A 12,132-nucleotide genomic window follows, 5' to 3' on the forward strand; every position below is an offset into this window, starting at 1 on the left:
AGAGAGAGAGAGAGAGAGAGAGAGAGAGAGAGAGAGAGAGAGAGAGAGAGAGAGAGAGAGAGAGAGAGACAGAAAAAGAGAGTTTTAAATACTAATACATATATTAATAAATTATGAAGGAAGAAAGTTTCTTTTTCTCTCTCACTTAATACTCATTTAGTACTCATTTAATTTTATTATTCATTATTGTTGATTATTTAATATTTGCTTATCTCGCAATACTCTGTGCGCGGTAGGATAAATTGCAGAATCAATATATTTGCTTATTAAAGCTATGAAAATATTAAACGTAAATAGAACACGGAGATAACCGAATATTAAATAATCCTGAAACAAGTGCTTATCTAAGCTTCAACATTTCGAATATGCAGTGGCAGTGAGTAGCCATTTGTAGCGTTAAATATAGCGTACAGTAGCATCTTGCATAACTTTATTTCTCGAGATTCTCCATTGACCTTTCATGTTGAGCAGAATTCGCGGGATTAGTGCAGAATCAAAATTTCGATTTGGGTCAGGTTTGCGCGACCTTGGTGGTAACTTCTAATCGCCAAGTTCAACCACCAATTTGACTCGAGTTCGACGATACGACGGCGCGGTGCAATTCTACGCGCTCTCGTAACTTGAAACACGTATGCTCTACCCAGTAGTTTCGATATATTCACAAAGAACTTGCGCAAGCTACAGAGAGACATGTATGAGGACTGTTCGAACCGTGTGCGTTATCAATCAGCCGAAGCTGCGAAGGAGAATGCCGTACCTCGGAGATTAACATACTCTCCTCATTCTTAAAATATCTCCCAAATTGCCTCGCGATATCTGCTCTTTATTTTGGAAACCTGCATCGACCTGATAGAAAAATAAGTTTGAAGCGGTCACGAACTAATTTCCCAACTACACGGAGAGGATATTGTAGTAAAAATTACAATACAATTTTAGTACTCCGGTAATAGACTGACACTATAGTGAAAATTATAATAAGATGTAGTAAAAGTGACTATGAACATAGCAAAAATATTGTAAATGTAGTAAACATTATCACGTTTTTACGTTTACTATGTTTTGTTATAATTTTCGTAATAGTGTCAGTCTATTCCCGAACTATTAAAATATATTGTAATTTTTAAACAATATTCTCTCCGTGTACGTTTCTTGTGTTGATACAAAATCAGTTCCGCGGTACGGACATTTCGTCTCGAGGTCGCTTCGCCGCCACCTTCCCACGCGCGCTACAATCTCTTCTGCTTTTTCCCGAAGCGTAAAGAACGTAGCGCGTTCTGTCACGGCGAGGTGACGTCTCCTCAGCTTCGGCGGATACGTGAGCGATGGCAAGATCGACCAGATGTAGAATGAAAAAGACAGAGAGATAGAGAGAAAGAGTGAGCGACGACAACAGCGGTCAGGGTCGATCTGCCATCCCCCGTTGCTCGACGAAAAGTACAGCGTACCAACTAACTCCGGCAGTTCTTCTCGCAGATCTTCATGCACAAGAGCGCGATGCAGATGCACGCGAGGGAGCTGGGCGCGGGTGCACTGACGGGGAGACCCGGCGGCGGCGTCGCGGGCAGCCTGGCCGGCCTAGGCGTCGGTGTCGGCGTCGGCGTCGGACCGGGTGGCATGATCGCCAGCAACGAGGTCAAGCCGCACCAGTGCCAGCAGTGCCTCAAGTCGTTCTCCAGCAACCACCAGCTCGTGCAGCACATCAGGGTCCACACCGGCGAGAAGCCGTACAAGTGCAGCTATTGCGACCGCAGGTTCAAGCAGCTCAGCCACGTGCAGCAGCACACACGACTGCATACGGGTGAGTGAGCAAGCTTACGAATCAGTCAGTCAGCTAGTTAGTTAGTTAGCCTTTAGTCAGACTATCAGTCAGTTGCCCGATCGATCGGTGCGTCGCGACATGGCATGGGGTTGGATTGGGGGGAAGCTTTTCTCGATTATTTCAGTCGACTTATTAAATCGGCAACGCGACCGATCGACAACGCCCGTATAAATTAATGCATAATAATACGCGTTATAAACCCACCCCCCGCGCAATTGCCTCTTCCTCCACCCACAACCACTGCCGCCGCCGCCACCGCCGCCGCCGCCGCCACCACCACCACCACCACCATCACCGCCAGCATCACCGCTCGCTCTGGGCTCGTCGTTACAGAATCGCCGCCGAGTTATTGGTCAATAAATTAGTGCACGAATATATATTGCTGTTATAGTAAATTCTATGAATACTATATATCGCGCGCGAGCGCTGGCTATAGCCAATAATCAATAAATTAATATGCAGTTATTGTTTGTACGGGCAATCGTGCGTCCCGATTGTGACTAACTTGAATGCGCGCCAGTGCAAAATTGCTTTGTGCATGCAACATGCGCGCAAGTAAAATATTCCTATATGCTCGGTGAGAGATTCCGCCGAACGAACGAATGAATGAATTAGCGAACGAATGGACCAACGAATAAACGCACGTACGCACTCCCTTCGATATGCGCGCTGCGCTTTCGCAACCAAAACGAGACAGATCCGAGATATTTAAACAATAATGCATCTGCAATCGCGCACAAGGCGGCTAAAACAACATCGACCGGCCGGGCCCGGCACGAAGGATTTGCAATAATGAGAAAACCCGATCTGGTAGCAAAGGCAGCCAATGGGTCGCATCCGGGTAGTAGAAAGAATTTCATTAAGGGATGAGCGTAGTCACTCGGAAGGTATTAGCCTCGCAAGCGAACGGTCAGCGCTGCGCGCACGACTACTGCTAGACTCGACCCTTGGAAAAATCTCGTTGACCTTAACGAAGATTTGCTTTGGCGAGGCAACGAGAAAAAAGGCGCACCCACGTCGGAGTATTCGAGCTATTTAATCGAGAATCAGTCCGAGTCGGTCCGAAGAGATCGAGAGAGAGAGAGAAAGGAAGAAGAGAGAAAGATAGATACACGAGAGCGCAAGTAACAATCGACCCGAGGCGAAGCTCATCGTCGACAGAGTAAACGGAGATTTTGCTCGATGTCGACGTGAAACGTAACGTAACGCGTAACATCCCATCTCTCTTTCTCCCTTCTCTTTCTTTCCGTCGTCGAGCCGCTCTCTTAAACTTTCTTCGAACGAACGAACGGAGGAGAACGTTCGCGACACGAATCCGCAATATTCTCGCGGCGCGCGTTCGCGAACAAGCGCGATTCGACTCGGCTCGGCTCGCGCCAGTCGCTCAATCAGGTTTATAAAAGCAGACGCCGCGGGTTTGACGAGAATATCCCGCTTGTAACCTGGTTTTCCACGTTTGCGCTTATCTTTTTATTTCCACCGCGGTTCCGCACCGCACCGCACCGCACTGTACCGCATCGCGCCGCTCCACACCACGCCACGCCACGCCACGCCACACCACGCCACGCTACACCACGCCACGTCGGTCGAGCCTGTCTTTTCTTAACCGTAAATAGCGGCGAAAGAAGGACTCGCATTGATTTTAGCCGGCCCATCTCTCGACCTCCCATCCTCTCATTCTCTCGCTTTCTCTGTCTCTCCCTCTCTTCATCTCTTTCACCCTTTCTCTCTTTCAATCTCTCTCTCTCTCTCTCTCTCTCTCTCTCTCTCTCTCTCTCTCTCTCTCTCTCTCCCCCTCCCTCTCGACCACCCACAGCCAAATAACTACTGCTCAGCCACCCCTTACATTAATAACCGCCCTTCCCCACATATCCCACTCCTCGTCGTCGTCCTCTTCCGCAGGGTGGGTGCTCGAGCTGGGCGTGTATACACGCGCGTACGTAGAGGGCCGCTTTGGATTTCCACACTTGTACCGATAAAATGTTTTAAATGCAGCCGCACGAGCGGCTGCATGCGGGAAAGAGGGTGCGAAACTTGCTGCGGTATCTCGTGACGCTCGCGCGCGCGCTCGCTCGCTCGCTCGTGGAGCTCACCGGCTCGGGCTTAATCGGAATATTTCTATTTTCGGATGTCTTAAGGAGAAACGAACGATTCGCCGGTGCGAAATTTATATCCACGTAGCGTGCTCGCGGGACTCGACGAGCTCGTTGACTGCGATACGTACGTCAGAGTTGCCACCGCGCGCCAACCACCCCTCGATAATTCGCAACGAGTCGATCGTAATCGTTGCGGTTCTATCGATTTCACCGAGATTCCACGCCACGATAATCGCCGCGTCGCGTCTCCTGATCAACCATGCGCAACGCGTGAAAAATCCAAGAGAACAACGGTGAAAATGCGCGCGCGAGCAACGGCTTTATTTTCAGCGCGCTGTCGCCCGATAAAAATTGCACAGAAGTGATCGCTGAATCACGCTGAGCTTTTCCCAACGTTTTCGCGGCGGGGTTTCGTATATTTCCTTTAGTTTCACCTTCTCCCGTGCGGCGCCAGTCACGCTTCCGCGCGCGTTCTTGCAAAAATCGCGCGGATAAGGAAAGAAAAGAAAGAAACGGTCGCATAGCTCCAACCGCGGGTTAATTGCGCACGAGTGATCGCCAATCGAGATAACGCGAATGCAAGGCGGCGGCTGCTCGGAAACCGCGGGCATTTTTGTAACGAAACAATCCCGTTATAGCGTTTGCAGCGCGTATTGATTTCTCATTTCGATGAAATTCTGGCGCGGCGGGGCACGCGGCGATTGGTCGTCCGCGTTCAAAAATCGGCGGGAATTTGCCGGCGTGCCGATGTACCCCACCCTCCCTCCTTTCCACCTACCATCCGTGCCCACCTATCTACGTACCTACCTACCATCCTCGTCCCAACGCTCCGCAAATATGCACACGAGTTACATCGTTCGCGCGCATATATGCACCCGCGTGTCTATATATTATACATATAATTCATTAACCGAAATTTGCGAGAACGCGCTTTAGGGTGGCGAGCCGGGGCGGGAGGTTGAGAAACGAAAGAACGGGGTCGGTGGGGAAGGTAGGGGCGGCGGAGGGAAGGAAGGAGGGAGGGAGAGAACGGAGGCCGCTGGCGGCACAGAGAATATAATATCGACGACTGTCCGCGCGATATCGATAGCTGGTCAATATCTGTGTAGCCTAGACAAGTACCTGGCGAGGGTGTAGAGTCGTGTGCGCGCGATAGAGGGTGGAATGGTAGGGAGCGAGGGAGGGAGGGCGAGAGACAGGGAGAGAATAAGAGCGAGAGCAACGGAGAGAGTGAGTCCATCCACCCCCTCTCGCGGCCAGCGGCGCGCAAGGATGACCAAACGGCCGGGCCAATGAGAGGTCCGTTTGCCCCACCGGGGCGACAGCACGCGAAAAAGCGCGGGAATTTTTCGATCGCCCGATCGCTCAATAATGGAACCGAAGTTACGCGCGCCGCCACCGTCGGTCGCAAGCGCGCACGACCGCGCGAGCGCGTGAACGAGAGACTGCGGCTGTATAGGATGTACATTCATATGTGTATATGCAGGAGCACGCGTGTTACGTGGGCGAGTATGCGCGCGTATTCGCAAGAGCCTACGCGACGATATCGAGATGCGGCGAGATAGAGAAGGATAGAAAGACGGGGGAGAGTGCGCGCGAAAGAGAGAGAGAGAGAGAGAGAAAGATACAGAGGGAGAGAGAGAGAGAGAGAGAGAAAGGAAGACGGATAGAATTCGCGCACACCAGCAGCAAGCCAGAGGCTACCAAAGATTATCCCTTCGGCAGCCGGCAAAACTCAATTTCCCGGCCAAAATCTAATGATCGGCCACCCTGCGCGCCAAGGATTAATCGGTTTTCCCGGAGCCGCTAACCGGGCGCGCGTGTGTTGGCTGCGAAAATCGCCGCTGCGAAAAGCGGCCGGCGGGATCGGCCTTCAAAGGACTAACCCGGGCGCGATTGTGAACGCAGGCCGCGAGAGAGTGCAGGTATATAACACGCGCGTCCATCCGGTAACATCTATGACCTAATGATCCGTCTATCAGCTCTGCGATCCGAAAGACGCCGATGCGTAATGCCGGCGGTGCGTTATCGATAAGCGCGCCGCCGTTGGTGGTATCCTGGCTCCTTGACGTGTGCCCGCCGCGGGATGCAATTTGCCCAAGTGTCGACGGAAGCGACGCGTCATTCGCTCGTCGTGTCCACGTCGCACACCGGAGAAGACGAAACGACACGGGCAGAGAAGAGAAGGCTCTCTTCTGTCTGTTCTCCGCGGAGGGCGCGCGCGCGAGGGTGCCGCGACGACGATTAGCGGTGCTTGAAAAAAGGAGCACGTTCTGCCGACGAAATTGACCGGACAATTTTAAAGCCCACTTAATACTGCGAAAAATTGCCGTTTCGCCGGCGCATGAATAAAAATTAAGGCACTCTTCGCGCTCTCGTCGCCCGGCCTCACCCTTTCGCGCGCGCCGAACAGTTTGGGAACGAGGCTGCATATCCGTATTTACGAGGTGCCGCCGCCACCGTCGCCGCTGTAAAACGGGGAAAAGGACGAGAGCGCTTCTGAATTCAGGACTCTCCGAGTCCGCCGTATCGTCCACCACCCGCTTCACGTCCTCCTCTTTCTCCGCTTCCGCCATCTCGCCGGCCTTCCGGCGCGACGCTGTCGGCGGCCTGTCCCAGGTACGCGTCTTTTTCCGTCCCTCTCGCACTTTTAATTCGCTAATTTCGCCCGGTTAAGAATTCATGCGGCGGAATGCCTCTCGGCGCGGACGTCTCGAGAAAAATCAAAGTTAAACGGGAAAAGCGACGCGAGGAGGACGCGAGGTGGAAAAGAGCGAGCGACGCCGGTGGTCCCTTTATCACAAATGGCGCGGAATGAGAGATCAAACAACAGTGCGCGGCGACGCGCTTTGAGATTGGCAAATAAAAATAACGAGGCAGGAGGGTGACGAGCCAGGACGAGGTAGAAACGACAAGTCGCGCGAAACGAGCCGGAATATCTTTCTCGCCGCGGCCGCGATTTTGCACAAACTCTCCCATAGGCCACTCTCGCCACGGAGACTCCCCAGGGTGAGATTAACGGGCGAAACCTTCGCGTTTCGTGGATATTCTGCACCGGAAGTTGATTAATTTTCATTGATTAATATAACGCAGCGGCTAATCAGCCGACCTATGGCCTCGCGATGAATGTTTTAATAGCGCGAGCGCGCTAATTCTAATGCCGGCCCGTATACAGGCGGCACACTCGTAAATTACTCGTACGCCAGAATTCATGCATTCATGCAATTTTCGAGCGATGTAACCGGCCGTGTTTACTAATTAACACATTCGACTACGGCCGCGCGATACTCGAAAAAGACACGCCGTCATTAGTAGATGCCGAAATTAGCGCTGCAACTTTGCGATCTTTCTTCTTACGTAACGAGCTGCGTCCGAAGTTGCATCGCGCCGGAATAGAACCGCCGTACACCGACGGATGTGTTATCTATACGCGACGTGTCTAATAATATATATAGAATGATGCAATTATTTGGGCAAGTTGTATAAAGAAAGTAACGTTTAAGATTCGCACCTCTCGCAGCAAAAAATTACGTCCTCATCTCTCGCTCTCAATAGAAACTGAGAACTTGTCCCCCGTTTACCACTTTATAATCATACAGTCAAGTTTTTCTCACGCATACGCTTTAGGAGAAATCAATTGCTGCACAACAACGTCGCCTCTTAATGTACATAATGTTCGTGTCAACAATCACATATTTTGTCTCCTTTATGATTCTGTCAAATGTCTTTCGTCATTTTACTCCCACATACAATCATACGCATGCATGTACACACACATCTGTAATTTCACATCCCTACAGTACACTGAAAGAAGAAATATCTAAAAAATAGTGTGCGGAATTAACGTTATGACTTGAATCTTGTTATATAATATATGCGTCAATGAATCAGTAATAAACCCAGCATAACTCAATTTCCATCCAATACGAAATAAATAGTAAATATTTCTCTAGTGGGTACTTAAATATAAGTTCTTTTATTTAAGCAGAATCAATCGTTGCTTCTCCATGAAGAGCTGGGGTTTTCTGAAGGTTTTGAGAAAATGTATGTTTGAAAGATACTTTACGTTAGTACAAGTAAATATGTTATTATAGTATCCACTATAATATTATTAGTATCATTATAGTATATTACTATTATAGTATATTATATCAGTGTTATTATAGTATATTATATAGTACTATTATACACTGAGAGAAAAAAATAATTGGAATAACTATAATCTCACTATATTTTATAGTTTATTTTGGCCTCAAACATATATTTATAGTTCATCTAAACATGAAGATATAGCAGAATGAACACAGATTTATAGTCACCATTTTATTACTCTATGTGTATAGTAAAGCACACTTTGGAAATATAGTTACATGTACCTATATTTGCCAAATATTCCAATTGTATTGACTATATAAAATAGTTAATTTCTCTTACCATTCAATATTTGCTACTTTACTATACTTTTTATTTCAAATAATTATAATTCTTGGTAAAAGTTTTACATAGGTCAATTATACTATGCTTATATTGTAATTATTACAAACATTATGATGACATTTACTATAAAAGTAATATTCCTAACTATAATCTTTTTACTATGCACTGAGAGAAAAAAATAGTTGGAATAACTATAATCTCATAATAACTATATTTTATAGTTCGTTTTGGCCTCAAACATATTTTTATAGTTCATCTAAACATGAAGATATAGTAGAATGAACACAGATTTATAGTTATCATCTTATTACTTTATATATATGGTGAAGCATCTTTTGAGAGTATAGTTACATGTACCTATATTTGCAAAATATTTCAATTGTATTGACTATATAAAATAGTTAATTTCTCTTACCATTCAATATTTACTATCTTACTATATTTTTTATTTCAAATAATTACAATTCTTGGTAAAAATTTTACACGGGTCAGTTATACTATGCTTATATTGTAAATATTACAAATATTATGGTAACATTTACTATAAAAATTATATTCCTAACTATAATCTTTTTACTATGCCATTATAGTTCCAAATATCATACACTTTTCTCTCAGTGTAGTAATAGAAAATGTTTACTAGTTCTTAGATATTTTTTTCTCTCGGTGCAGTATAGATGAGGATATTACTCGAAAAATATTACGTTACGATAATATCTCGAGCTTCTTTCTTCCATTCGACTGAATGGATCGCTTCGGTTTCACGTCTCAACGCGATCGGACGCGCACCGCTCGCGGCCGTTGAAATATCGCTAAAGTCGTGAGAAGAGATACGGCCTCGGGAGTGAAAAGGGGAGGAGGGGGAGGGGTGAAGGAAAGAAAAGTGATTAAGCCGCGGTAGGAACGCCGTATGGCCCGGTCCGAAAGAAATGAACGTAGTCACGGCGCATATGCATAGCTCGGTCTATCGACGCATCACAGCCTATTCTAATTTTCCCTCCAACCCTTCCGCGGCGCGCGGTTCCGCATTTTTTCCGTGAGGGTTAATTTGAATAGAACCTTTGCCGTGGCGATAGGGCACAGGGGAGAGAGACGCTCCGATACACACACGCCCACGCTTCCTATTTCATTTCGACCTTTTGACCATGTCGAACGGCATCATTAACCGAAAATGAACTAATACATATAACATAATGTAGTTACGGATGTGGAACGACAGTATTGAGGAAATTGCTCGGTCGAGAAAATGTAAACGAGTTATCACGGATAGAATACAGGACATTTCAAATTTCTTGATGCTACTCAAGGAGAACATTGTTTGTTTCCATTTATATGTTCGTTCTCGAACGCCGTTAGCTATTTTGAGATTTAGACTCTAAAAATGCGCGTTACCGTGTCCTATTGATTTCTCCTAACAAGCTTTTCTCAAAATTTGTTTCAGAAGTTTTATCGAGAGTTTTAGAAATATTATCAAGAAAATATTCTTTGTTGAAGATAACCATTATAAAGTTAAAAGGAGGAAAGTAAACTCAGTCATCACTTTTTTTTAGCACTAGAACGGTACTTTTCTGCGTGTGAGTCGAAATTTTGATCCTATTTTCAGCCTCATTATTCCATTCAACACCTATTTTGACGCTAAAGAGAGCGAAAAGGGAAATTTTGGACATCATCAGAGTCAAAGTAGGAATAAATTGTATCATTAGAATTAAACTTACCTTGCTAACCTAGTTTCTACTCCTTGTGAAATTCAAGATTTAACATAAGGCCAAAATTTCTACTCGAGTAGCCATTAAAAAATTCACCACCTGAAATTTTTATTCTTGACTCACCGAAATACGGTATCCACTGATATTGCATCTTTGGAGAATCGCACTCGGGCGGCCGCGGGCCAAATCTGAAACAAAAAGCAAGTTTTATGGTTAGTCATATGAAAAAATATGAACAAATCAAGAATAAGGAGGCTCGGAAGTGTATATTTCTTTTGCAGATCAATAAAGATAAAAAATGATAGTAACTCGATATCGAGATAGTCAACCGGCATCGCGGTGAAAAGGCAACAATGAGATAACATGTACTTTGGAAGATAAGATAACAAAAAGTATCTTATGAAGAAAATCTATTCAAAAGAAATCAATTTATGTGTCGACTTGACGAATTTTGAAGATGCTCTCTCTCTCTCTCTCTCTCTCTGAGCTTTTAAGCCTTCGAGATATAAAATGAAACAAAACGACAATGGGAGTGGCCAATTAGTTCCAACTAATTAACGCTTTAAACAAACACTCATTTGTCAAGGTGCAAATCAATCAAACTTTTGCAGATATCCAGCTTTTCCGTGTATTTTGCAGACATTTCTGCGACATTCGCGTCAATATCATTAGCGAGTTGTTCTAATCAATACGACCTTGCCAGCGACGAATTGCATCGACAGAATTTTCCGTCGTTCGATCAGTCGAAAAGCCGTAGCTAACGACGGAATTAACTCGCTCTTGTTTCCCCGCTTGTCTCTTCGAGCAAAGCATTAAGAATCTTCCGACTACTCTTTAACCGCCTCGTATTTTTTTCTCCTTCGAGGCACAAACAAAGTGCAAACAACGTTCCAAACTTCTTCAACTCGTGCAAGTCGAGAGCCGAGGGCTCGCGCCGATGGGAGAGCTGCGCGGGAGAGGCGATCGTTTCCGCGATCGATTATGAGGCCGCGTCGAAAGCATGACGGGAGCATGATCGCGAATCGCCTTGGCAATTTTTCCGAGTCGTCTGCGGGCGAGAACGAGCGAGTCAGCGCGCGCGGCCCGATTGTACGGCTGTTTGTGATACGAGATAAGGAATCTCGGTGCAATGTTTGCTCGGCGCACTGTGTTGACAGAACCGAATGAAGAACTAATAGCCGACAAATTGGCATTTTCGCTCTGGCGATAGAAAACTGGTAGAAATCGCGACGATTCGCGGAGAGAACTTCTCTTCCGTCTGAAAACACGTATTTACGCAGTCGGAAATCAAAGCTCCAAATCTCGCGTAACCGACCAGCTTATGCCACGTCCTTTTGCGCCATTATTTCTTTTTTTCATTCGTTTAGCGCTTTTAATTACGAGTAGGAACGAGAAACGTAAGCACCCGTGTTCCCGACTCTCTCTCTCTCTCTCTCTCTCTCTCTCTCTCTCTCTCTCTCTCTTTCTCGGAGCGGAGGATAACGGCGGAGTCCTTTTTCACGGAGCGCGAGTCCGGCCTTTTTGTTCAACGCCTTGTACGGCGTTAGTGGTCGATGAAACTAATTACGCGGGATGGCAAAACGTGGGGCTATAGTATGCATATTGTCGAGTATAGTGCACTTACCTAGCTTTTTTCCCGACCGCGGTTAATTAAAATTTAATGGGAAGGGAAACCGCGAGAGCTCGCCTAGAGCCGGACAAATCACGCGACTCGAGAGTTCCCCGCCATAGTTCAGCTGTACGACGAAAGAAAGTGAGATACTTTCGAGAGCGGAATTCAAACACTCCTCCGTGCTCTCTTTCCCCTCCTTCTCTTTCCGAATAGTCTGCATTTAACGCGCGAGCCGATTTTATAATCGGACTGTACTTTAATATCGGATTCCGCGGTATTTTTGCGCTCGGCGATGTCAAAACGCGTCAGTTTCGTAATTTAATTAAAGTTAAGCGAAATCGTAAAAGTGCGAGGAGGAGTGTGGAGCTGCTTTTAATACGCCACCTCATCCCTCGCCCCCTCTCGAGAGCCGCGCTAAATTCTCGCGAATTTCGCTCGTACGCGCGATATATTTCTCGCGGA

The 12,132-nt window shown here is 46.5% G+C and overlaps 2 protein-coding genes across 7 annotated transcripts in view; one reads left to right on the forward strand and one right to left on the reverse strand.

The window, feature by feature from the left end:
- LOC116849985 overlaps positions 1-12,132 on the reverse strand; it is a 239,013-nt gene that overhangs the window by 167,295 nt on the left and 59,586 nt on the right. For all 5 annotated transcript variants that reach the window (XR_004379228.1, XR_004379223.1, XR_004379224.1 and 2 more), the window contains one exon: positions 10,182-10,246. Coding sequence is in view for 1 of the 5 variants with exons in the window: in XM_032827724.1 (XP_032683615.1) it covers positions 10,182-10,246 (65 nt within the window). In the remaining 4 variants the exon portion in view is untranslated. The remainder of the gene's footprint in view (positions 1-10,181; positions 10,247-12,132) is intronic.
- Positions 1-12,132, forward strand: part of LOC116849982 (zinc finger protein 628-like) — a 90,139-nt gene that overhangs the window by 44,178 nt on the left and 33,829 nt on the right. The window contains exon 3 of one of the 2 annotated variants that reach the window (XM_032827720.1): positions 1,462-1,798. In XM_032827720.1, the coding sequence (XP_032683611.1) occupies positions 1,462-1,798 (337 nt within the window). The remainder of the gene's footprint in view (positions 1-1,461; positions 1,799-12,132) is intronic. The other variant, XM_032827719.1, reaches the window with a different exon arrangement.

The sequence above is a fragment of the Odontomachus brunneus genome, unplaced genomic scaffold (genome assembly GCF_010583005.1).
Source record: "Odontomachus brunneus isolate Ranch 3 - 2012 unplaced genomic scaffold, Obru_v1 Obru_scaffold_130, whole genome shotgun sequence".
Lineage (NCBI taxonomy): Eukaryota > Metazoa > Arthropoda > Insecta > Hymenoptera > Formicidae > Odontomachus > Odontomachus brunneus.